General features: G+C 46.6%; 1 protein-coding gene across 2 annotated transcripts in view; it reads right to left on the bottom strand.

The window, feature by feature from the left end:
- XYLT1 (xylosyltransferase 1) overlaps positions 1 to 26,214 on the bottom strand; it is a 312,287-nt gene that overhangs the window by 89,927 nt on the left and 196,146 nt on the right. For both annotated transcript variants that reach the window (XM_033416459.2, XM_004285733.3), the window contains exons 4-5: positions 2,464 to 2,636; positions 1,302 to 1,504 (exon numbers count right to left, since the gene is read on the bottom strand). In XM_033416459.2, coding sequence (XP_033272350.1) covers positions 1,302 to 1,504; positions 2,464 to 2,636 — 376 coding nt within the window. The remainder of the gene's footprint in view (positions 1 to 1,301; positions 1,505 to 2,463; positions 2,637 to 26,214) is intronic.

Below are 26,214 nucleotides of genomic sequence, written 5' to 3'. Positions count from 1 at the left end.
CCGCCTGCCGATGCAGGGGACACGGGTTCGTGCCCCGGTCCGGGAAGATCCCACATACCGCGGAGCGGCTGGGCCCGTGAGCCATGGCCGCTGAGCCTGCGCGTCCGGAGCCTGTGCTCCGCAACAGGAGAGGCCACAACAGTGAGAGGCCCGCGTACCGCAAAAAAAAAAAAAAAAAAAAATCAAGATGGAAGACACAAGTCAAGCAAAGAGCTGCCTTCTTGATCGGAAGTATAGTTCATTCTCTTGCCTTTTTACCCCTCTACAGATCTCCAGGGGTTTTCTTTGCTTACGTCTCTTTTAAAGAGTAGACCAACGTTCGTGCAAAGGGACAGGCCTTCCTGGTGGCATCTGAGTTTCTCTCTGCCTAGGGGCTACTAGCTGTTCCGCCAGCTGCCCACAATCGTGGCCAAGCAGCCTGCAGGTTCAGTGGGAGGGCTTCAAGAGAAGCTAGAAATCTGGAGTTTCAGTTGCAATCTCCCGGTTTTAAAATGTGGGCAATCAACTCATGTGTTAAAATCTGAGAGGAGCCAGGTGAACGGACCACGGGCCTCCAACAGCCCGGAGACGCCTGTCTGTGATTCTGCCCGAGCCGTCACAGCACTCCTCCTTCTTCCATTTTGTCCCTTTCAGATTAACACGTAAGTCAGACCTTGACCCTCTTCTGCCCCAAACATGCCAGCGATTCCCATCTTTCTTTGAGTAATGGTCACATTCTAGAACCTCCATGATCTCACCTCAATTTTCTCTCTGGCTTCTGTCTCTTACCACTTTCCCCTCACTTACTCTGTTCCAGCCACCCTGAGCCTGTTGTTCCTGGAACACACCAGGCATCCACAGGGCTCGGCACCAGCTCCGCCCTCCTCCTGGACCACTCTCCCTGTCTGGGTGGCTCAGTCGGCGTCTTCCATTCTTCTCGGGAAGGACGTTCCTGGCCACTCTCATCTTGCTGCTCTCTGCCTTATTTTTCTGATGTACCATTTTACTTATTTTATGTGCTGTCTGTCTCCCCCACTGCAAAGGTTTTGGCCTTTGCAGTGTGTTCTCAAACAGAGCTGGAAAAACCATGTACTTAAGAAATCTCTGTTGAACGAGTGGATGAATGAGCGAATGCTCACATGATTCTCAGGCTCAGGGTGGACCCTGTGCAGAGAGATCTCATGGAGACAGTGCATAAGCGTCTCACAGAGGCACAAAGGCTTCTCCAGACAGGAGGCAGGCTGCTTCTGCCTCTGGCTTCCCAGCTGTGACAGGGGAAGCAGGACTCCAGAGCAGGCTGGCCTGGGGCCGGGCCGCCTTACCTGATGGGGTAGTCAGCCGCGCTGAGGTTGATGAAGAAGTCCCAGGGCCAGTCGGTCATCTCCAGGAGGTCCCGCATGCTCTGCAGGTACGTGGACAGCAGGCTGGCTCCCCCCCAGATGGTGGCCATCCTCCAGGGGGTGACGCGGACGTTGCTGTACTGCCTGGCAAACTGGAGCACTTGGCGATGCAGGTAATTAGAGCGCTTTTCCCAGGAGAGAAAGGGTGACATTTAGCAGCGCAGAAAACACCAAGACCTGTCCCTTGCCCCCTCTCTGTCCCTTCCCTTCTAGTTGACAGGGCTTTTGAACTTTGCCAAGTAACTGATTCAGGCCTAGGGTGTCTTTCTGCATTACTATTTGAACTTCATTATTTTTAAAATATTACTTTAGCTATCTGAAATGCAGATTCCCTGGCCCCGTCTCTAAGCCACTGGTTCACTAGGTGTAGGCGGGTGCCTGGGAGTCTGCATTTTTCTACAAGATGGATACGTATGGTCTGAGGTTAACAAGCTAAGAAATATAGCTGCATCTAGACCTGATGAGTATTTCAAGAGGTAGAATTTCTCCATTACCCTCTCGCAGGCCTGCAAGAAGCAAACTTTTTGGATAGGCATCCCCTTTGCCTTCTCGACCAAAGACATAGTCATGTCATGTCAGCAGACCGACAGAAACCTCTGGAACAAGATGCTCAGGGGTCAGCAAGCTGGCTGCAGGTTTTTTGTAAAGTTTTATTGAAACACAGTCACACGCATTCATTTATGTATGTTTTTTATGGCTGCTTCCATGCTACAATGCCAGAGCTGTGTAGCTGCGACACAGCGTATGGCCCACAAAGCCTGAAATACTTGCTCTCTGGCCACTTACAGAAACAGTGTGCCCACCCCCGGGTTAGTTATCTTCACAGAGCGACAGGCACTGCATCGGGCAGTGGGACAGTGAGGAAAGGAGGTACGAATGACAATGTTTATGGAGAAAGTCTAAAGTCACTGCTGGGAACTTTGAAACCAACACACACACACACACACACACACACACACACGCACACACACACACACGCACACACACGCACACACGGCACTTCAAGACCAAATGCTCTGGGGGAAAGCAGGGAGGTGAGCTTGGAGAGAGGCAGACAGACCTGCAGGGAAAGGGCGGTCCTCACCTTGTCCACGTGGATGTAGTAGAAGTGGTCTCTGTGGTAGATGGCCTTGAACATGCGCTGCAGCTGCCGAGAGGCGCGGCCGTGGACCACCAGGACAAAGGCGATTCTGACCCGGTTGGCCAGCATATACTCCACCGAATCCTCATCCCACTGAATGTTCTTGTTGGCTTTGCCTGGGAAAACCCGAGAAACCACAGAGGTGGGGTGAGCTCGGTCGTCCTCGGGGGGCGTTTCTCTGATGCTTCTCCCCGGAAACTATTTGAGGGGCAAAGTAGTCATATTGGGCCCTGAAACCTGATTCAACTTAACCAAACAAGTCCTGGACCCTTACGCTGTCCTGGTACAACAGGAGTAGGAACCCTGAGGACCTGAAGATACGGTTTCCATCCCCAGGAAGCTGAAAAGAACGGACGGAGACATGTGTACACATATTAAACTACTGAACAAGGCAGGAGGAGATGAGAGATGTAAGAGGTGTATTTCTGAATCACAGAGGAAGGAGCAGTTAATTTCAAGTCGGGAAACGCAAGATACACATGCTGTTTTTGCCTGTCCAGAATACACTCTCCCTTCTCCTCCTAAGAGCATCCGTTTTAAAAAAATTGTAGAAGAACAGATAACATGAGATCTACCCTCTTAACACATTTTTAAGTGGACAGGATAGTACTGTGAACTACAAGCACAATGTTGTACAGCAGATCCCTAGAAGTTACCCATCTTGCATAATGGGAAATTTATCATCTGATATTTGGGGGGGCATCATCCCCCTCCTCAATTCTCAGTCTGTGTGGAAGGAGAGAGTCTCTCTCCGTTGTCGATTTCAGGGGTGGTCACAGGGATGAAGCTTGGTTAATCAGGACACCGCCTCTCTCTGGCCACAGTAGGTATGGTTCAGCCCTAACCAAGCTGTTCAGCTAAGAAGACAGAATTCTGGACTTTTGTTGGAACTACTAGATGAGAGACGTTTGCAATCCATGAAACTGGCAGATGCTCAGAGCCCTCTGGTCCCCACGTGGAGAGGAAAGCCAACATGGAGGGAAGCACTGCTGAGCGATGGAGGGGGTCTAGGTCCTCATGAACCCACCTGGGCTCCTGGATCAGCCCGGGTGGAGATCAGCCACGGTCAGAGCTTCCTTTTCTTTGAAAGCCCAGAACCTATACCAGAGGCTCCTGGATAAATGATTCCAGACATCTTTTCTCCTGGAAGCAGCCTCAAAGACACCTTTTCTCCTTTTCTTCCCTTGCAAATGCTCCAGGGGCAAGGTTTCAGGGAGGAACACAGCTTACTGGTTCAGTTCATTACAGGCCCAACTAGAAATATCCTGGTTTTCCTGAGCCGAATTTCCTTTGGGTCTAACCTGATTTCTTGTGGGTTCTAGGTTTGTGGGACTCAGAACCTTGTCAGGGTAGCAGCTGCAGGGGTCTCCGACTGTCAACTGGGAAAGCTGAGAACTAGGACTGTTTAGCCTGGAGGTCAGGAGATTGGGAGCCTGTCAGCTGCCACTGGGAAGCTGAATGGCCACCAAATGAGCGAGGCTCCTTCTATGTTGTCCCAGAGGACGGAATGAGATTAGCGTGTATCGTGTCCACGGCCTGTGGGACCTGCTTCCCGCAGATATGACTGCACACCCCTGGGCCTTGATCGCCCCTACCATCTACCTCGCCCCCTGGCCTTTTATCTTTTCCTTGAGCAAGCTCGTCTCTGCCTTGGGACCTTTCCACTGGCCATTCCTGACACCTGGGACACACTCTCCCTAGATCTTCGTATGGCTACATCTTCGTGTCACTAGTTCACAGGTCACAATAAGGCCACCCGGCCCCCACCAACCACATCACTCTCTTTCACCTCGACCTATTTCGATTTTCTGCATAGCATTTAACACCATCTGAAATTGTTTCCTTGTTTATTGTCTGAACCCCCCTACTAGGACATAAACGCCAAAAGATGAGGGACTGTATCAGAATGTTTGTCATTGGATACATAACACTGTAAGAATATCTGGCACACATCTGGTTTTTGGTGAAAATAAAAGTTACAGGTGGGTACATTTTGGTACCATAACGATTACAGTACCTCTTCTTGAGCATTCGGCAGTCCTTACCATTAATTATTTCATTTAATCCTTATAGCAACCCTGAAAGGTAGGGCCTTTATCTCCGTTTTGCAAATGAGGAAACCACAGCTTAGCGAGGCCAAGCGATTTATCTGTTCAAGGTCACACTGCTTAAGTTAAGCTGAGATTCAAACCCAGGTCTGTTTCCAAAGCCTATGTGCTTAACCACTAATATACACTACATTACCATACCCAGAATTTGGAAATGTTTATAACAATTCTGCTTAGTTAATGAAATATCTTGTAAATTAGTTATTGCAGGTAGATCGGCATGTACTTGAGGAAGTCAGAGGCATTGCAAGGTGGATTCCTGTATCACGTGGGAGGCTGACTCTAGGTGGCCAATAAGGTTACATCTTTTCATCCACCCTCCATCCACCCACCCACCCATCCATCCGTTCAAATTCAACCACCCATCCAACAAACCATTTAACTACCCACCTAGCAAAGCATTCAATGGCCTATCACCTCCCCCCAAAAAAACCCAACCATCCATTCATCCACTCACCCATCATCCTCCAAGCAAATCATCCATGCATCCACTCTTCCAAACATCTAACGATCAACTCACTGATCCTCACAATATTAACTTAGCCTATACTACACGCCACATACTGTGCTAGGTACTAGAAAATTAAAATTGGGGGAAAAAATCCTTGCCTTTGAGGAGCTCTCAGCCAAGTGGGAAAAACAGAAGACAATGCTCAATTGTTTTATGATAGAAGTGTGCTCTTGGAGGGTGGGGGAGGAGTGAACAATCTGCCCGCAGGGACAGAGGAGACCGCAGAGAGTTTAGCCCAAAGCTCCGGAGCCCACTTCCCCGCGCTCTCCTGATACCCCACCATCTTTGTCTCCTTGACTGTTCAGTCAGTAGCTGCGATCCTGGGGATAATCAACATCTTGGCTCTGGTTGAAGACAAACTGGGGAGCAAGCAGAGGGTTATCCTAACCACCCTCTAATCTCTCCAAACCACTTGCAAATACACTGGGTCTTCCTGGTGGTCGTACGAGAGGTGTGCCTGGAAGGATCATGTCCCTTTAAACACTCACACAACAACCTATTCATCCATCCATCCATCCATCCAACCAACCACCCAGAATCCTTAAACCCTCCTACTTGCCAGTCCTGGACACAGTCTTGAGCACAAAGGCACATGGGATGTGAGGCTGTTTTCACAAATGGATTATGAATGGATTAAGCAATGTGAGAATCCAAAGTAAAAAGATAATGACATACGAGAAAAGCTTACATTCTCTTTCCCACAACCACAGCCCAAAGGCAGCGTAATTATCACAGGGCTGGCTGTAACCTCTCTCCGCCTCCCTTGGAGACTCTTTATCAAACAAAGGGAGGGATGCTTAAAAACAATGGCTACTGGGCTTCCCTGGTGGCGCAGTGGTTGAGAGTCCGCCTGCTGATGCGGGGGACACGGGTTCGTGCCCCGGTCCGGGAGGATCCCACGTGCCGCGGAGCAGCTGGGCCCGTGAGCCATGGCCGCTGAGCCTGCGCGTCCGGAGCCTGTGTTCTGCAACGGGAGAGGCCACAACAGTGAGAGGCCCGCGTACCGCAAAAAACAAAACAAAACAAAAACACGATGGCTACTTGTGTCACTTTTTTCTACCTGGATTTCACTGGGTGATTTTTCAAAGGTTTAAACGTGGATACGATGCTTCACAGGAAGTCCACTCTGTAGGAGTTCCCGGTGGCACTCAGATAATACTGCTCACCCCTGCCCCAAGGCCTCTGGGTAACAATGATCTGGAGTTCCCAGCAAGTGAGCTTTATGAGGCCTTTGGGAACAGCCACGCTCTCCAGCCCTGCATGTCTCTTGCCATGTTTTTGAATGAGTAAGTGAATGAATGCGTTCTGGAGAAGACTGGCTGCTCTGGTCCAGAGGAGCTGACGTCATCTGAGTGCCGGTCCTGGGGGCTCTGTGTGGGTCATTACTTAGCTCCAGGAGGAATTCTATGTCATACTCGAGACTCAGAGAGGTCAGCACGTTTCCCCGGGTCACACAGCGAGTGCGCACAGAGGCGGGAGTAGGGGCCCCAATCCAGCCCCGCTCCTGCCACCCCCGCTCTGCTGCACCGGAGAGCAGTACGGGGAGTGAAGGCCTCTGGTGTCTAAGGGGACTTGGGTGTTGACGATGAGAAACGCCTTTTGTAACTTCTCTCTAGGGTTTTTAGAAAGCAGAGCAGATTCACAGACAGACAGACGCAGACATGGATACACTGCCACACCAGCAGCAGAGGCTCCCGGGCGTGAATAGCATAAAGCCATCCTTGGGTCAGACGGTCGGTCTGGGGAGCAGTAAAGACACGGGGGAACAAAAACCTAGAGTTCTTCTGGAGCACAGCTATTTTGGGGATAAGGGTGGGTGAGAAAGACAAAAAATATCTACAGAAAGGAGACAGAGAGATGGAGATGGGGATGAGAGGTGGGGATCAGGGGAGGGATACAGAGAGGCCACACACATCGAGAGAAACGCAGAGAGAGACCTGCAAACAGACAGGAGGACCTTCCCCTCCCACACATACGGGGGACCACGCATGTAGAGAGACCCACACAGAAACGCGGGGAAAGACAGACACACGGACATAAATGGAGACAAACACACATAACCAGACACACACACTGAGACAGCTCAGGCAGAGGGAAGGAGGGGAGCCACGCTGTAAAAGCTGGATGCACTCGACCTCAGAGCACTGCAGCTATCCTTAAAAGCAAAGGCCAACGAAAGTTCCAGAATCTCAGAGTCAAACAATGCCTCCAGGCCTGAGACGCTGCCTGCTCCTCTCCCCCTGCCCCCCAGTCTACCTCCATCCTTTACACACCTGCCCCTCGCCTGTGCCCTGACCAGCCCTGTCCGCGTATGAGCCCAGAGGTAGAGGAAGAAGGTGAGGCTCAGGGGGGCGAAGCGCCTTGCCGAGGACCCATCACATTGGTGGGACAGTCTCGGGCTGGCTCCATGACCACAATGGCAATGTTCCCCATCTGGCACATGGTTGGACCCTGATGGGTTTTAGCGAATAAACAGGAGAGTGAATGTGCGAGTTCTCTGCCCCGAGTTGCAGCAGGGTGGGGTACTGTTCAAAGGGGCCGAGGTTCATGGTGCCCTTTGCCAGGTGCCAGTAACCAGCTTCCTATAGTTGCTCCACACCCCCGGCTCCTGCATCGCCCTTTCTGGCAAGCTGCTCAGACACAGGGTCGCTGGAGAGGACAAGAAAACACCCGGTAGACCAGGCAGAGAGGACCCCCCTGGGGGTGGGCCTCCCCCACCCGGGCCACCGTTTCTGGGACTGTGCTCCTGAAAAGCACCCGGCCTCCTGCACCAGGAGTGGGATCGTCAGTGGGTTGTGGTGAGATTCCCAGCGGGGCGGGAACTGGGGATGGGCTCTCTCCCACCCTGCTGGAGGGAGTGGCAGCTGGCACAGCTGGCTGTGATGTGGCAACAGCATACAGTGTTAAATATGCAGTCCCCTTGACCCCGTAACTCCATGCCTAAAAATCTATCCTGGGGGGAGGAGAAGGCAAATATGCCCATCTCTATGTATAGGATGTTCTTTGTTCATTTAGTTACTCATGCGGCATCTCCTCTGTGCCAGGCACAGTTCCGGTCCTGTCAGTGGACACAACAGAGTCCTTTCCCAATGCTGCTTAGGCTAGTGGGATAGAAAGCCACTAAAAAAGTAAGCAAATAGAGAATACGATTGCAAACAGTGGTATAGGTTATGAAGAAAAAAAGTTAAGCATGTTCAGGGCGGGGTTTATTTGGCTATGGTGGCCAAATGTAGGCTGATGTGAAGTGGATACACTTGAACAAGCCTGAACGAGTGAACTGAGGGAGTGAGTCATGCAATTATCATGGATGGAGGAGGATTCTGGGCAGCTGGCATAGCAAGTGCAAAGGTCCTGGGGCCTCCACCTCAATAGTGTGTATAATGGTACAAAATAGGAGTCGACCCAAAGGTCTTAGTAATACTTGTTGATACAGAACATTGCCTATAATATATTAAGCCAAAGAGAAGTCCTACAATGCAATCCATAACAATTTAAAAGACATGGACCCAAATATTAACAGAGGGTCAGACGGTGGCATGACGGTTTTCATTTCTTCTTTACACTTTGCCGTGTTAACTGCATTTTGTAAAATGGATTACTTTTATAATGGAAACCTAACAATAATGGTGATGCTTACTGCTAGTTCTAATACTGTTTACTGAGTGCCTACTATGTGTAAAACAATTTCTGTGCATGATTTTTTTACTTCTATCCAAACCACTATGAGAAAAGAGTTATTACCTTCCTCTTATACAACTGAGGAAGCTGGAGCTCAGAGACATCCCAGTTAGGAGTTGGCTGAGCTGGGAACGGAGCTGGTCTGTGATGCCACAGCCCTAGCATGGCCACTATGCTCGATCCAATTGTCCCCATTTCCAAAAGACAAAAATCTGTTCCTAGAAGCCTGTTGACTTTTTTCCAGCTGCAGGACAGCAAACAATGGCATGTGGTCAGAGCTATGTGTGTCTTTACAGACGGAAACCCAAACACTGCCCGGCTCCTAAAAAAAGCTATGAATTTAACAGTCTAATCAGATTCCCGTGGCACAAAACAGAAAACAGGTGGAAGAATCAGAGTGATCAGAGGCAGCGGGGAAAGCTGACTTCAGACACATGTTAAAAACCCAGGGTCGTAGGGAAGCATATCAAGTATATTTTTGTGATGCAGGTATGGAGGCCAAGGACTCACGGAGGGCTGTGGCCTGTTACCCACCCAAGCTCTGTGTGTCTCTTTGTCATCATTTGGTCAAATAAGGACGACGTAAACCTTGGGCCCTAAAGAGATGGCGAAGATGAAGGTACTTGGCAAGGGTCAATGGGTTGTGCAGATGTCGTGATGCTAGCAATGACCACGCCTGTGGTACCTTGTAGGAATATGATCTGGGAGGAGAAAGTTAAGCTGCAGCGGTTAGGAGTGTGGCCTCTGGTCAGGCAGGTCTGCGTGACCTTGGACCAGGTAAGCCACCTTTCTAAGTTTCGGTCCTCTCATCTGTAAAAATGGGTATGTTATCATCAGAGCCTGTTTCTCGTGGACGCTCATGTCCATTAGAATAGCTATCATCACCATCAGTGTTACTCTATTTGGCTGTTCGTCCCCAAGGATGTGGATCAAGTCTGGTGGACCCAGTGGGCCCGGCTCCAGCGTCCTACCCAAGGCGGCACAGTCTCCCAGGGCTGTGTAGACCCCAGAGCCCACGGTTTGCAAATAAACATCCACACCCTGGATCTCCCTCTGCAGCGTCTGCCTCTGAAAACAATGACTAAATAACAAACGCAAAACAAAGGAGCCTCTTGACGGGAATAGTTATTCCAACCAACAAAGCCCTCCATTCTACCTATACTCTGAAAGGGGCTCTTCCGGCGACTGCGAGGGGGAGCTTTCTGACTTGGTTCCAAACAAGAGGGGAGCCTGGGTCTTGGAGACCAGTGGAGACGAGGCTGTGTGCAAACGGGGCTTGCATCAGGGGTGGGCCAGCTCCCTGCCGCCAGCGAGGCACGGGCTCTGCGGCTCAGAACTGGGTCCAGCTCTGCCTCTTCACCGCGGGGGCTTTGGAAAGACACCTCTCCGGTTGTCACTTCTTCTTCTATAAACTGGTTTAGTCACAGGTAGTTCTACTTTTAATACGTCGAGGAACCTCCATACTGTTTTCCATTGAGGCTACTCCGTTTTGCGTTCCCACCAGGATGAACGCTGAGGACATGCGCAGAGCGAAATAAACCAGTCCCAGAAAGACAAATCCTGTGTGATCCCACTCATATGAGCTATCTTACATGGTCTAATTCATAGACTCGAAGAGCGGAAAGATGGTGGCTAGGGGCTGAAGGGTTGGGGAGATGAGGAGTTATCATCAATGGACAAAAAGTTTCAGGCAAAAGGCAGATGAACGAACTCTACAGAACCTGAGTACAGCACTGCGTCTGCAGCCAACGGCACTGTATTGTGCACTTAAAACTGTGCTAAGAGGGTAGAGCTCATGCTAAGTGTTCTTCCAAAATACAATAAAATTTTTTTAAAAATAAAGAGGGATGAGAGATCCATCCCTGGCCCTGCTGACGGTGGGGTGATTCGTGCTTGTGGATGGGGCACCTTTGACCACCAGGCACACCGCACGGAGTGGGGTTCATGTCATCGGAGGGGAAAGCCTGACAGGCTCCAGGTTCTTTGTCAGACTTGGGCCGAAGGGCCTTTCTCTCACTGGGCAGCACACCAAGGGCCACAAGTCTGGGTCCAAATCCTGCTTCTGCTGTGAATCAGCCGTGGGGCCCTAGGCGAGTCATTTCCCTTCCTTGGTCCTGAAGACTCTTCTAGAAAAATAATGATGCCTGAGGCATACTGACCCCTAAGCACTATGCATACATGATTTCATTACTTAATTTTCCTAAGGCCTACGAGGCAGGCACCGTGATTATTACCCCCATCTCACCATGGAGGACTCTGAGGCTGAGAGGCCCTGAGTAACTGATGAGTTACCCTCTCTGTAGAGTGTCGGCTCAGAGACAAACCCATGCTTTATTCTAGCAGATGAGTAGATAACATTCCCACAGCCCAATCATGGAGTTAGCATCACTGAATAGAAAACTGTCCTCCCTTGAGACAGGGTTGGTTTTTGGTAATTCACTTAGTTTCTTCCTCCCTCCCTCCCTTTTTCAGGTTTATTGAGGTATAATTTATTATTATTGAGGTATAACTGACATATAAAGTTGTAAGATAATTCAAGTTGTACATTGGGGTGATCTGATATACTACACGTTGTGAAATGATTCTCCCCATCTAGTGAGTTAGCACATCCACCACCTCACTTATTTGTGTGTTTATTATGTATTTTGGGGGTGAGAACATTTAAGTTCTACTCTCTCAGCAAATTTCAATTGTACAACACAGTGCTATCAGCTATGGTCACCATGATACAGTCACATCAGATCCTCAGACCTTATTCATCTTATTGCTGAGAGTTTGTATCCTTTGCCAACCTCTCCTCTTTCCTCCACGCCCAGCCCCTGGTGACCATTTCTCTACTCCCTGTTTCCAAAAGTCTAACTTTTTTTTAAGTCCACATATAAGTGATATCACAGTGTTCATCTTTCTCTGGCTTATGTCACTTAGCATCATGTCCTCAAGTTCCATCCATGTTGTCGCAATGGCAGGGTTTCCTTCTCTCTCGAGGCTGAGTGATACTCCCTTGTATATACCACATCAGGTGGGCTTTCTTGATAGCTGGCAGTTCCTCATGAGCCAAGGCCAAGGTTTCATCTCTCCTAGCATGCCATCCCCATCACCTACGCCCCCGCCCCTGCCGGCTCAGGGGAGAGGCCCTCAGAGAATGAACGATTCGGACTGATGGATTAAGCCGGACAGCTCCGTCCACGTTCAGCGCCCAGGGGGCCGAAGTGGAAGCCTCAGGGCCGAGTTGCATGGGACGGTCTCCGCTCATGTGAACTGGCTGAGGGCTGGACCCCGCTCTTCCCTGTTCAGGAGCCCCAGGCCTCCCTGGGAGGAGCCGGGCAAGTGCCTGGTCATGTCTCTAACATCAGGGCTGCTGCTCTGACTCCTGTGGTCATGTCACCTCCCACCTGACCTGATGGGAAGTGAGGGGAGGAGATACTAAGCAGGGATCGTGGAGTCGGAAGAGGGGAACTGAGGGAGCAAGTCCAAGGATAAAGCTGGCCAGGCCACACGCTTCGGGGCTCAGGAGAAATGACCCTTTCTCTGCCAAGCCATCCCTGACCCCCTCCCCCATCCCTTCCTTGCACCACCCTCCCACAGGCCCTCCAAGAATCCTGAATTTCTTCTTTTTAAAAAAAAAACTGTGGTAAAATACACATGACATAAAATTTACCTTTTTAATCATTTTTGAGCATACAGTTCAGTAGTGTTAAGTACCTTCACATGGTCGTGCAACCGTCACCACCAACCTTTTCGTCTTGCAAAACTGAAACTCTATACCCATTAAACACTAACTCCCATTCCCCTCCCCCAGCCCCTGGCACCCAGTATTCTACTCCTGTCTCTATGACTCCTCTAGGTGCTCACATAAGTGGAATCATATAATATTTGTTCTTTTTGCAACTGGCTTCTTTCATGTAGCAAAATGTTGTAGCATGTGGCAGAATTTCCTTCCTTTTTAAGGCTGAATGATATTCCACTGTGTGTATGCACCACATTTTGTTTATCCATTCATCTGTCAGTGAACAGCCGGGTTGCTTCCAACTTTTGGCTCTTGTGAATAAAGCTGCTATGAACATGGGTGTTCAGATATCCCTTTGAGACCCTGCTTTCCATTCTTTTGGGTATATACCCAGAAGTGGAATTGCTGGATCATATGGTAACTTAATTTTTATTAAGTTATTTTTCGAGGAACCCATCCTGCACTACTGAACTCAGCCATCCCATGTAGGGGCTCAGCCTGGGTCTGTATCCTGAACCCACCACTTACTCACAGGTCATTTGGCTGCTGTGTGCCTTTGTTTCCTCATCTGTCGAAGCGTGCTCACCTCCAAGGGATGCTGTAAGGACGCAAAGCTATCACACAGGCAAAATATGGTCATGCAGCTCGGCAATGGAGAAGCCAGCTGTTGAGCCCATGTGGGGTGACTCTGGAACCCTTGCCCAATGCAGTGAAACTTGTAATTGTTCACACAGCTGGGCGGGGTGGGGGTGGGGTGGGGGCAGGACCTGACCATGAGGACTTCAGAGCTGGTGTTCTTCCCAAGGGAAGATTTACATAGCCCACACACAGGACATCAAATGGCACTAAGTGAGAATGGGAAAGGGATTCCCTTTTCAATTCTCATCCAGCCTTTCTGATTAGCTAGTCCACCAAGGGAGTCTCAGATCAATGCAAACATTTCCTCAACAGCAAGGGGACTGAACTTCCTCTCCCAACAAGGGGAGATCTGCCCACAGTATTGGTGTCTCTGGCAGAAAAGAGAAGTAACTACGGGCACTGAAGACCACTGTTGTGATTTCACCGATTCATTTGCATGGTTGCTGTCTCTATGGCAAGGGAGAGAGAGATCTCCACTTCTGGCAGTGATGCAAAATGACTTTCAAAATACAGTTGACTTAAGTAAAGATGAAAGTGAGTCTATTGCAATGAAAACATTATGCAAATAATAGGGTATAATGGCAAATAGGGATTTGGCAGAATCGTGAAGGTGAGAGAGTGTGAAGGAAGCTTGGAGAATATTAATTAGACTCCACAAACTTGCTTTCCAACTAGGATGTGCTGAGTTTGCTAAACAAATGAGGGCAGGTGAAGGCCAGGTACAGACTGATGCCCAAGCAGCCTCGTATTTCATGGAAGGACCTGTAGGTCCAGATGACATTTGCTTTCCAGGCTTCAGGGGCCCAGGAGGGTTTCGTTGGGAGTTTTCTGGAGTAGCCACTGGGAGACCACCTTCCTGCCACAGAGAGAGAGAGAGAGACAGACAGACAGACAGACACAGGGGTCTGCTGAGAAACACTGTCCTTTTGACTTGCACTCCAATATGTTGAGCATTTAATATTTATAAAGTTTTTTGCACAGACTTCTTACCTCTCATAGCAATGCTGCATATAGAAATTATCCCCATTTACAGATAATTGGCCCAGGCTCAGAGAGGGTGAGGAACTCACCCAAGGTCACAGAGCTAGGAGGTGAAGAAGAGATGAAGAAACAGAAACAAACTGATGTGACTTCAGATACTAGGCTCCATGCATGCTCCTAGCAAGAATCTGGGCATCTCTGTCTCCACTCAGGCTCCCACTGCCAAGCTCATCTGGACCCAAAGCATCATATTCCCTGAATGGCTTCTAAACCACTGTCTACTTTAGAATGGGGTTCTGCAGTCTGGGCATGATTGATATTTGGTACCAGATAATTCTTTGCTGTGGGAGATGAGCGCCGTCCTATGCACTGTGAGACGTTTAAGTCACATCCCTGGTCTTTAGTCACTAGATACCAACAGTATCCTCCCGCTTGTGAAAAAGCAAAAATGTCTCCATTCATTGACAAGTGTCCCCTGGGAGGAGGGGCAAACTCACTCTCGGTGGAAAGCATTGCTCTAGAACAGAAGTTTTCAAAAGGTGGTCTCTGGTCCACAGCAACAGCATCATCTGGGATCTTGCTAGAAAGGCAGAATCTCAGGCCCTACCCCACTCCTTGTGAATCAGAAACTCTGGGGTGGGGACCAGCAATCTGTGTTTTAACAAGCCCTCCAGGTGATTCTCATGCAAGCTGAAGTTCGAATCCACTGGCCCAGGCTAGTGAGGCTCACCTCTGCCCATTAGAATGACCTGAACGTGGTAAAAGAACAAAACAAAAAGCAAAACCCATGCCTGGGTCCCACCCCAAGAAATAATAATTTAATTACTTTGGTGGGTGCCAGTATTGGCAAGTTTTTAAAGCTCCCCAAGGGATCCAACATGCAGTCAGGGTTGAGGACCACATTTTGTACCTTCTTTTCCTTTCAACCTCCTCTTAAAACCTGCATCTCTCAAGGTGGAAAGAGTTTCACCCAGATACGTCTCTGGGTGCCACCTCACACGCTCACAGCCTCCTGTTCCGCTGGAGGCCCAAGGCTGTCTCACTCATTATTTTTCTCCCGCTCTGAGAAATGTCTCCCTCCATTCCTGATCAAGCACTCAGGAAACTTTCCTGCTCACTGATTTTTTTTTTCCCCCCTCATTCACGTCTGGAGTTATTAAACCACAGCCCATGGCTGAACCGTCTTATTGATTTTATTATCAAGAGCCCTGGGATATTCTAATGATGTACTGCTCAATAAATGGAAACCAGTGGGATAAATATTGATGGCGTATGATGCATTTCGCCGCAATTCACTGGGTCCCAGTCACTCTGCCGGTTACCCAGCAAAAGCACTGTGCTGAGGCCTGCAAGCTCTTGTCCATCCTGCTGATGTTACTTTTCCCACACATCAAGGATGAAAGTGCTATTATGATGAACAGCTACTACTGTGTGCCAGGCCCGGGCAGAGTGTTTTTAAGCAGATATTATCTCATTTACTTCTTACAGCAGACCTCTGAGGGAGGTATTCTAATTATTCCCATTTTACAGATAAGGAAGTCAAGACTCAGAGTGGTTATGTGACCTGGGGCCCGCTAATACACTGTGGAATTGGGATTCAGATCTCCATTTGTCAGCCACTAAAATAAGGGCTTTTAACCCCTGCTATGGTGTGAATGTTTGTGTGCCCCCCAGAATCATATGTTGAAAACCTAATCCCCAAAGTGATGGTATTGGGAGGTGGGGCCTTTGGGAGGTGGTTCAGTCATGAGGGTGCAGCCCTCATGAATGAGGTTAGTGCCCTTATAATACAGACCCCAGAGACCTCCCTTATCCTTCTGCCAAGTGAGGACACAGGGAGAAGACAGTGCTCTATGAACCAGAAGCAAGTCCTCACCAGACACCAGATCTGCAGGACTTTCTAGGCCCCAGAACCATGAGAAATAAATTTCTGTTGTTTATAAGCCACTCAAGTCTGTGGTATTTTGTTATAGTAGCCCAAATGGACTAAGGCAAGCCCTAAGCTAAACCATGCAAGGAAAGAACAGCTTCTATTGTCATCTGAGTAACCTTACAGACGGTTTTGGTACAGATTAATATTTCACACATTTCTGCCCCTTCTCAAGCAGTGTTTCTCAACAGGGGCCACTGGCATTTGGGGAGAGATAATAATTCTTTGTTGGGTTGGGCTGTCTCATGCCTTACAGGACATTTAATATCCCTAATCCCCCAAACAGCCTCTTCCCCTTTACATTTCCCAGAGTCCCCTATAGCGAATCAATACAGTTGTTGCTTGAGAACCACTCTTCTTACTGGGAGGCAGAAGGTTCCCTGCCAAGATGGCCTACTTCACTTTTGGCAACATGGGCAGTCACTCTGGAAAGGCAGCATGGCAAGTGGAAAGAAGTTTGGCTTTGCAATCAGAGAGATCAGACTTCCAACCACAGCTCTTCACTCTCTAACTCTGTGAGGCTGGGCAAATTATATTACCTCTAAGATTCTAGTCCATTATCAGTACAAAAAGGGTAAAATATTGACTCCTGTTTCATAGGGAGGGACCCATGGAATCATGTGCTCAGAAAAGGGCCTAGTAAGAGTGGTGGTTCTTAACCTGGGCTATTTTGTCCATGCCACCACCCGTCTCCTAGGTATTCTTTCTGAATTCCCGATCCCACAGAATCAATGTGCATAAAAAATGAAGTGTTCTGTGCCACTGCGTTTGGGGTGGTTTTTTTTACTCAGCAGTAGCAACTGGAACAGGCACCTACGACATTCCAGGCAGGCAGTGTTCTAGGTGTAACAGAGCAAAGCACATGCCACCGAGAGCCTGGGCTTCTGAAGAGCAGACCTTCCCAAAGGGAAGACAGACAATAAACACATACAATTCCATGATATGAAGAAAATTAAATGGCAGCTGTCACTACAATTACCTTACATAACGACATGCAAGGAACTGCATTCTATTTCTCCCCTTTCCAGCTCACAAGGAACTGCATTCTATTTCTCCCCTTTCCAGCTCACTTCCCACTGTACTCACCCAGTTTCCCTTTCCGGGAAGCTGTAACATAATGTCATCACACCCCTGTTTCTGTTCCTAACTGTTCTGTTCCTTTTTCAAAGATATGACTTGCTATGAAAGGAACTGTGTCACTCACCCAAATTCCTATGTTGAAGGGCTAGCTCCCATGTGACTGTGTTGGAGATGGGCCTTTTAGGAGGTGATGAAGGTTAGATGAGGTCATCAGGGAAGAGCCCTGATCCGATGGGATGAGTGCCCTTATAAGAACAGACGTCAGAGACCTTGCTCTCTCTCTCTCTGCCACACGAGGGCACAGGGACAAGGCAGCCTGCCAGCCAGGAAGAGCGCTCTCACCAGAACCCAACCAGCTGGCACCCTGATCTCAGACTCCCAGGGTCCAAAACTGTGGTAAGTAAGTGTCTGTTGTTATGTGGTATTTTGTTATGACAGCCTGAGCAGACTAATATATTAGTCGGAGCTCAAGGGATGCATTCCTTGGAGTAAGATCTACAGGTTGAGTAAGAAGTTGACTAGGTAAAAGGGGGGAGCAGAGAGTGTCCCCAGGCAGAGGGAACAGCATATGCAAAGGCCCTGGGGTGAGACAGAGCATGGTAAGTGAGGGGACATGCAGGAGGGTCAGTGTGGCTGGAGCACAGAGGCCACGACAGAGCACAGAGGCCACGACATAGCACAGGGTGAGATGGGGATGGAAAGACAGCAGGGGCCCCATGCAGGGTCTTGGGCACCATTTTAAGGGCTGCAGTGGAAGAGAGTGACAAACCATCACAACAGGCTTGCTAAGGGTGGCTGAGGAGTGGACTGTAGGTGGAACCACAGGTGGGCTGGTGTGAGAAGCCTGGCTTCGGGGTGCAGAGTGGAGCCTGGGCTGCAGCTTGAGGTGTTAAGATCACCTGCTCCCTCCCTGCCTTCTGAGCCTGAGCTGCTGTTCACAGGTTCTCCTAAGAGCCTTCCCGTCGCCTGACACTTTCATCTCTGTCCTCCTTTCACCTCTCCTGAAGGTCCTTGAAGGCTCCATAAATCCTGCCCTAGAAAAACACAGGGACTCATCTATTTTTATTACAAATGGAGCCACTGGAGGAGAGAACAACACTTACTTACTTCTCAGGAAAGGGTTTGAGAAAATAACCGGTTTATTTTCTCCAACTCTCCAAGGACTAGAAGGGTAACACGCTAAAGTAACAGTACATTAATTAATGCCAAATTGGTTGGAATTTTCCTAATAAAAATCCTTATAGTAATTACATTAAGGGCCATTAACACTGCCTCCTGATCCTACACCATAAATATGCCCTGCAGGTGCCTTCTATTTAAACAGGGATGTTTCCTCCAATTGTTACCCATTTGTCATGTTAATGCTGTCACATCACGGCACGCAGACGGGAGTAATGACCTCGGCTCACGTTTGCACAGCGTTACTCTGTGCTGGTCACTCGGCCATTTAGTCCTTGCAGCAAACTTAGGAGATGAGTGCCACTGTCATCCCCATTTTCCAGATGAGGAAACTGAGCCACAGAGGGGAACTGCCCAGGGCCAAACAGCTAGGAAATAATGGAGCTGGGCTTTGAATCTAGGCGAGCTGATTGCAGAAACCTCAGCCATCCTGCCTCTGAGAAACAAGTACCCGTGGGAGTCTCTTGGCTATCCCCAGTGCTAACAGGCTGTCCAGTTGATTTCAACAGCAGTGACAGACACAGTTACTCCAATACAACATTAGGTTTTGTTCCTACTGGGCAGGGATTACGTTTTTCTTTACTTCTGCCTCCCTGGGGCTCAGCCCAATGTCCAGTGACAATGCCAGAAGCACCTGGGACACACTGAATACATTCCCGTTGAAGGAAGAAACAGATGTCAAAATACACGTGCAAGAGGGCTCATGGCAATGAGTAACACAGCATCGCAGGTGCACCTGGGATCACGATAGACCCGTTTCCCTGCACTGGTGAGACTAGGGCACGGGGACAGACGCCCAGACCGGAGATCACGGCACTTGGGAGCTGCAGTTACAGGATTAAACCAAGAAGAAGCCCATCTAGCTTTGCCAGCTCTGGGTGGTTTCTTTGGTGTCTCTGTCTATGTAGATTAACAAATACTTACTATAGGAAATTCAAGCATACAGAAAAATATGAAGAAAGGAAAAAAAAAGAAAAAACTCAAATAGTAGAGCATCCAGATATCACTATTGTTAACATTTTGGTGAACGTTTGCCAAATATTTTTATGCACACACATTACATACCATTGTGTACATTCTGCTTTGTCATACGCGTTCTCTTTTCAACAATATGCTCTTGACACCTTCTCCACGTCAGTGAGCACAGATGTGCTTTCTTTCCTTCCTTCACAAATATTCACTGAGCATCTACCATGAGCAATGTCCCCGCCAGGAGCTGGGATATGCTCACAAGAATGAAACAGATATTGAATTTGTCTTCAAGGAGCTTACAGTCCAGTAGTGGGGTGGGTGAAGGGAAGAGACAAACATATTTTACAAAAGATGTTTAATGCAATGAAGAAAAGGTGCAGAGTACCAGCAGGAGGAAGACGGGGTGGGGGGATCAATGCAGACCAGGTCTTCAGACTTTTCTGAAGAAGCAACAATGGAAGCCCAGATCTGAAACATGAGGTGGTGGGAGCCAGGTAAAGAGGGTGTCTCTTCAGGCAAAAGAAAGGCCGTGAGTCCAGGTCTCGAAGAGGTAAAAACAGTACTTTGCAGAATTTTTTAAAGGGGTGGGGGTCTCCGTTTGGTTTTTCACAATCCTTTCCTGTGTTTGTTTGGGGTTTTTAAATTATTTATTTTTAACATTTTTATTGGAGTATAATTGCTTTACAATGGTGTGTTAGTTTCTGCTTTATAAGAAAGTGAATCAGCTATCTTTCCTGTGTCTTTGAAATTTCTCTAGTGTAATGACAAAAAACATAGTGAAAACATAGTGAAGGGTCTGTCAGTTCTTTCTTGAATGCCTCCAAAGATGCGCACCTCAGTGCCTTATGCAGCAGCTAGTCACGCGTGTGGACAGTGTTGAGCTGTTTTTTTTCCAAAATACGCCTGCCAGAAGGTTTCATCCGCTGGTCCTAATTCTGCCTTCAAAGACAGCACTGCAGCCTCTCCGGTACTTGGAAATTGTTATTATGCAATTACCCCACCCCCGACCGAACTCCAAGTCCAGGCCAAGTGTGCGCCCCCAGCTCACTTCAGTTCGCTCCTGCTGCATTTAGGGTGTCTTCGTCACGATCTTTCCTGAGAGTGAGTAGACGCCATCAGACTTTGGCTGACATCTGTGGCACAAGTACAGCTTCAGATCACTGTAAACATTTTTTTAGAAGTCTCCGGAGCATGGGACACCATTCATTTGATACATAATTATAAATGCCTGTGAGTGCTATGCCCTGGGGCGGGGCAGCGCACAACAGGATGGACACAGGCCCACCTCGTTTTATTGCTCTTTGCTTTATTGCACTTTGCGGATACTGCGTTTTTTACAAATTGAAGGTGGGTGGCAACCCTGTGTTGAGCAAGTCTATCGGCACCATTTTCCCAACAGCACTTGCTCACTTCGTGTCTGTGTCACATTTTGGTGATTCTCGCGATATTCCAAACTCTTCCATTATTGTTATATTTGTTATGGTGATTTGTGATCGGTGATCTTTGATGTTACTGCTACGGCTCAGTGAAGGCTGAGAGACTGGTTAGCATTTTTTAGCAATAAAATATTTCTTAATTAAGGCATGTACATTGTTTTTTTAGACATAATGCTATTGCATACTTAATGGGCTACAGTATAGTGTAAACATAACTTTTATATGCCCTGGGAAACCAAAAAATTCGTGTGACTCGCTTTATTACAATATTTGCTTTATTGCGGTGGTCTGGAACCAAACCCGCAATGTCTCCAAGGTATGACTGAATATCACGTATTTGAGAAATAATTATCAGATGCCTGCAACTGGGGACACACTGAGGGGTCCGGCATGGACCAGACAGGCGCAGTCTCTCTCCTAGTGAGTCTCTAAATAAATGTGGAATGAACAAATGCTATCTATGTCCTGTCTTTCACCACTAGAGCTTCATGGTGGGATAACCATCATTTGCCATGGTGTTTGTATTAATCAAGTCCCCTAACATGTTGGGTTGAGACTTCTTGATCAGCCTAGAAGGCCAAAGAGACCCTGGTTTCTCAACCGTGGCTTGGAAGCTTCATTTAAGCCAGGGGACTTCTGAGAATACCCTTTCGTAAATAAGAACCCCTATAAATGAACTGGCAGACGAAGCTCATCTTACATGTGGACTAGACATTAGACCAGAGAACTCTAGGGGAAAGCAGAGTTGTAGCTTTTGAGACAGGATGGGGTTAAGATAAGCCTTTGAGGAGACAAGACCCGCACTACTGCAGCTCTGGAAGGCCACTGACAGTGACAACAATTTAAATTAAATTAAATTCAGTCGGCTCCAAAAGGAAACATGTATAATGTTAATTTCATGGGGGTACCAATGTGTAAATCGAACAGATGATGCTTAAATGAGAAAGGCAGAGAAATGACATTTGGTTAAATAATGCATCAGTGGGTAGAATTTGTTAAGACTGTCATAAAAAATATACAAGCACAACTGAAAGTTCAGCAAGCTGTCAAGCTGTCACCCGGGCCAGGGCCCCTAAGCGTTCTCAGTACAATGTGCTTGAGAGAAGCAGTGGCAGCTTGGGCTGGAGGTGGTCTGGATGAATCGAGGGGACTCTGGCCAACGTCCCTGTTGACTTTTCTCATGTTTTTCAATTGACATATAGTTGATTTACAATGTTGTGTTACTTTCAGGTGTACAGCAAAGTGATTCTGCTATATATTTATACACACACACACATATACATACATATATATATATATTTTTTCAGACTATTTTCCCATATAGCTTATTACAAAATATTGAGTATAGCTCCCTATGCTATTCAGTAGGTCCTTCTTGTTTATCTATTTTATTTTATTTTTTTTAGATTTATTTTTTTATTGAAGTATAGTTGATTTACAATGTTGTGTTAATATCTGCTGTACACTCACCTCAAGAAACAAGAAAAATCTCAAGTAAACAATCTAACTTTACAGCTAAAGCAACTGGAGAAAGAAGAACAAAGAAAACCAAAAGTCAGTAGAAGGAAAGAAATCATAAAGATCAGAGCAGAAATAAATGAACTAGAAACGAAGAAAACAATAGCACAGATCAGTAAGACTGAAAGTTGGTTCTTTGAGAAGATAAACAAAATTGATAAACGTTTAGCTAGACTCATCACGAAAAAAAGGGAGAGGATGCAAAATTAGAAATGAAAAAGGAGAAATTACAACTGACGCTGCAGAAATACAAAGCATCATAAGAAACTACTACAAGCAACTAGATGACAATAAAATGGACAACCTCGAAGAAATGTACAAATTCTTGGAAAGGTAAAATTTTCCAAGACTGAACCAGGAAGAATTAGAAAATATAAACAGACATATGACAAGTAATGCAATTGAAACTGTGATTAAAAATCTCCCAACAAACAAAAGTCCAGGACCAGATGGCTGCACAGGTGAATTCTATCAAACATTTAGAGAAGAGCTAACACCTATCATCCTCAAACTCTTCCAAAAAACTTGCAGAGGGAGGAACACTCCCAAATTTGTTCTACGAGGCCACCACCACCCTGATACCAAAACCAGACAAAGATATCAGACAAAAAATGAAAATTACAGACCAATGTCACTGTTGAACATAGATGCAAAAATCGTCAACAAAATACTAGCAAACAGAGTCCCACAACATATTAAAAGGCTTATACACCATGAACAAGTGGGATTTGTTCCAGGAATGCAAGAATTCTTAAGTATACCCAAGTCAATCAATGTGACACAACCATATTAACAAATTAAGGAATAAAAACCATATGATCTCAACAGATGCAGAAAAAGCTTCTGACAAAATTCAACACCCATTTATGATAAAAAACTCTCTAGAAAATGGGCATAGAGGGAACCTACCTCAACATAATAAAGGCCATATATGACAAGTCCACAGCAAACATTATTCTCAGTGATGTTTTGAGAAAGTATTTCCTCTAAGATCAGGAACAAGACAAGGATGCCCACTCTCGCCACTCTTATTCAACATAGTTTTGGAAGCCCTAGCCATGGAAATCAGAGAAGAAAAAGAAATAAAAGCAATACAAAATTGGAAAAGAAGAAGTAAAACAGTCACTCTTTGCAGATGACATGATACTATACATAGAAAATTCTAAAGATGCCGTGAGAAGACTACTACAGCTAATAAATGAATTTGGTAAAGTTGCAGGATACAAAATTAATGTACAGAAATCTCTTGCATTCCTATACGCTAACAACAAAAGATCAGAAAGAGAAATTAAGGAAACAATCCCATGCACCATTGCAACAAAAAGAATAAAATACCTAGGAATAAACCTACCTAAGGAGACAAAAGACTTGTAGTCAGAAAACTATAAGACACTGATGAAAGAAATCAAAGATGACAACAGATGGGGAGATATACCATGTTCTTGGATTGGAAGAATCAATATTGTGAAAATGATTACACTATCCAAAGCAATCTACAGATTCAAAGCAATCCCTATAGAATTACCAATGGTATTCTTCACAGAATTAGAACAAAAATTTTACAATTTGTATGGAAATACAAAAGACCCCGAACAGCCAAAGCAATCCTGAGAAAAAAAAAAAACAGAGCTGGAGGAATCAGACTCCTTGAGTTCAGACTATACTACAAAGCTACAGTAATCAAGACAATATGGTACTGGCACAAAACCAGAAATATAGATCAATGGTACATGACAGAACTCCCAGAGATAAGCCAAAGCCCCTATGGTCAACTAATCTATGACAAAGGAGGCAAGGATATATAATGGAGAAAAGACAGTCCCTTCAATAAGTGGTGCTGGGAAAACTGGACAGCTACATGTAAAAAAATGAAATTAGAACACTCCCTAACACCATATACAAAAATAAACTCAAAATGGATTAAAGACCTAAATGTAAGACCAGATGCTATAAAACTCTTAGAAGAAAACATAGGAATAATAATCTTGGACATAAATCACAGGAAGATCTTTTCTGACCCACATCCTAGAGTAATGGCAATAAAAACAAAAATAAACAAATGTGACCTAGTGAAACTTAAAAGCTTTTGCACAGCAAAGGAAACCATAAAGACAAAAGGACAACCCTTAGAATGGGAAAAAATATTTGCAAATGAATCAATGGACAAAGGATTAATCTCCAAAATATATAAACAGCTCATGCAACTCAATATCAAGAAGACAAACAGCCCAATCAAAAAAATGGGTGGAAGAACTAAATAGACATTTCTCTAAAGAAGACACAGATGGCGAAGAGGCACATGAAAGGATGCTCAACATCTCGAATTATTACAGAAATGCAAATCAAGACTACAATTAGGTATCACTTCACACTGGTCAGAATGGCCATCATTAGAAAATGTACAAACGATAAATGCTGGAGAGGGTATGGAGAAAAAGGAACCCTCTTGCACTGTTGGTGGGAATGTAAATTGATACAGCCACTGTGGAGAACAGTATGGAGGTTTTAAAAAAACTAAAAATAGAGTTACCATATGATCCAGTAATCCCATTACTGGGCATATACTCAGAGAAAACCATAGTTCAAAAAGACACATGCACCCTAATGTTCACTGCAGCACTATTTACAATAGCCAGGTTATGGAAGCAACCTAAATGCCCATCGACAGACGAATGGATAAAGAAGATGTGGTACATATATACAATGGAATATTACTCAGCCATAAAAAGGAATGAAATTGGGTCATTTGTAGAGATGTGGATGGACCTATAGACTTTCATACAGATGAAGTAAGTCAGAAAGAGAAAAACAAATATTGTATATTAACACATATATGTGGAATCTAGAAAAATGGTACAGATGAACTGGTTTGCAAGGCAGAAACAGAGACACAGATGTAGAGAACAAACGTATGGACACCAAGGGGGGAAAACGGGAGGGTGGGTGGGATGCACTGGGAGATTGGGATTGACATATATACACTAATATGTATAAAATAGATAACTAATAAGAACCTGCTATATAGCAAAAAAAAAAAAAAACAACAACCAAGAAACAATGTCTACATTGAACCTGCCAGAAATAGAATACTGAGAAAAGCTCACATTTTGTTGAGCCCTTACAATATGCCAGGCACAGCGTCAAGTGTGCTTTTTGGTTTTCTGTTTGTTCTGTTGCACTTTTTCTCCATTGAATCCTCATGAAACACCATGAGGCAGGTACCATCGGCTAATCTGATTTCAGAGACACTACCCGCTTCTGCTTTAAATGTATTGTGAACCTGTTTCGGGGGACAGGTGAGGGAAAGAAGGTGACTGCTTCTCACGTGGAAGCCTCTGAGCACTAGATCTTGTATTAGTCAGGGCCACACAAGGCTCTGCTGCAGTAATGTGTACGCCCTCAAATCTCAGTGGCTTGACACAGCCAACGCTTATTTCTCACTCGTGTGCCATGCTGGCAGCTCCTTCCAGTGCCTATCCTCCAAGAGGTGACTTGAGGACCCACTTTGTTTCCACTGTAACTCCACCATCTCACTCAGAGTCCTCTTGCTGCACAGAGGGGTTAGGGATCAGGGTGGGGTTCACACCCACCCTTAACTGCCAGGGTCAGGAAGTGAACCATCACTTCCACTCATGTCCCTATTAGGGAGACCCAGCCCCAGGACCCCACCCAGAAGCATGGGAGTGGGCAACAGACAGCAGAACATGGGTCCCTGGGGAGCATTTACAGTTTATGGCACAGAAACACAGTGAGTCATGTTCTAAGCCAACCAGGGGCAATTCTGCCCCCTCTCGGGAACACTTAGCAATTTGTCTGAAGACGTTTTAAGTTATCATGACTGGGGGAGAGGGTGCTACTTGGATCTAGTGGGTAGAGGCCAGGGATGCTGCTAAACAGCCTACCATGCACAGGACAGCACCCCAAAAGGGATTCAT

Source organism: Orcinus orca, chromosome 16 (genome assembly GCF_937001465.1).
Source record: "Orcinus orca chromosome 16, mOrcOrc1.1, whole genome shotgun sequence".
Classification (NCBI taxonomy): Eukaryota; Metazoa; Chordata; class Mammalia; order Artiodactyla; family Delphinidae; genus Orcinus; species Orcinus orca.
Note: the sequence above shows the minus strand (reverse complement) of the source record. Positions and strands in the feature narration are given on the sequence as shown.